The 1266-nt window shown below is 36.8% G+C and overlaps 1 protein-coding gene across 1 annotated transcript; it reads right to left on the bottom strand.

Annotated features, from left to right (window-relative positions):
* Nucleotides 1-849: 849 nt before the first annotated feature.
* Nucleotides 850-1266, bottom strand: LOC110901618. Its single transcript, XM_022148430.1, has one exon. The coding sequence runs from the start codon at nt 1264-1266 to the stop codon at nt 850-852; it is 417 nt and encodes a 138-aa protein (XP_022004122.1).

The following is a 1266-nucleotide window of genomic DNA, read 5'->3' on the forward strand; positions in this document are numbered from 1 at the left end:
AGCCTTTTTGCTAGCATTTGATGGTTGAACTCGACCATGAACATTCCCTAGTCCATCTACCTTCCTTGATTCCAAACAACCCTTGTAAACACTTCCAAAGCAAACTTCTCCGATCAAATTCGCATACCTAAAGTTTCAAGAAAATGATAGATGCATTGTGTAATAAAAATAAATAAATTAATAGGGTATACTCATACAAACACCAACATAGGCTCACTTACAAAACTATTTTTATGATTTAGATTAGTTACTAGCCCATTGGCGTTAGGTTTAGACTTTTAGTGAGCCCAATACCCAATTTCGTTAAGGCCTAAGGGCACGTTTTTTCGAGCTCAAACAGGGTACATGAATTCTCAGGGCCAACCCTGCCCAACTCGCCCGTTTTACCACATCTAGTTTTCTATAAGTGTTGAATACCGTAAATTTATTGGGTAATGAGTTATATTTAAATGCTCTATCATTTAGTTAACTAAACTATTGATGAAACTCCTGTGCAGCAGTCTATACAGAAGTTTTATTAGAAGTGACTTTTGTTCTGAAATTCTTTTAAGTGTATTATTAAACCAAAAAACATTATATGAATACAGCTCATTTGTGATAGAAATCTGCATCAAATATAGGTACAATAATGAATTAGAAACGATACTACGTTTAAAACTATGTTAGAATCAAGAAATTAACGAAAAGTTGCTGGATCAATATATTAAACATAGTACACAAATTAGTCACAAACACGAACATTCTACAATCCAAACATTTAAGAAACATACATAAAACATTCAAGAAATAACCATGATCCAATGTACTAAATTCTAAAATGCAACATCACATGTTAACTTGGCTGAACCATCAACGACTAGCCTCAACTGTGTGGACTTGCATGAGAAAATCCTTAGGCCTGAAACAGTACAACTGGTCACTAGCCCAAGAAAACCTTAGTGTGTCGTCGAGAATGGCTCTGATCTTCAAATCTTCACTGCATTGATCGTATTCTTCAAGAACATATGCAAGATCCTCATCCGACCTGACATTAACTAACGAGTCAAGATCATCATGTGGCAACTTACACCTCAAAAGCATAGACGGTCCACACGCATCCCATAACTTTACAACGAGCTCCGTGTAAGTAATGCCTCGGTCCACCTTTAGAATCCCATTCGTGCCTCCTTCGTATCTTAGTTTGCCGCTACTCTTAGAAGGTGTGATCGTGCCGCCATAACCGTAGTAGAATTTGATCTTCTTGTTGGAACTTGATGGTGTTGCCAT

Source organism: Helianthus annuus, chromosome 13 (genome assembly GCF_002127325.2).
Source record: "Helianthus annuus cultivar XRQ/B chromosome 13, HanXRQr2.0-SUNRISE, whole genome shotgun sequence".
NCBI lineage: Eukaryota > Viridiplantae > Streptophyta > Magnoliopsida > Asterales > Asteraceae > Helianthus > Helianthus annuus.

What these genes read in the sequence shown, in the direction of transcription:
- LOC110901618 (XM_022148430.1), bottom strand. Translation starts at nt 1,266, where the DNA reads ATGGCAACACCATCAAGTTCCAACAAGAAGATCAAATTCTACTACGGT.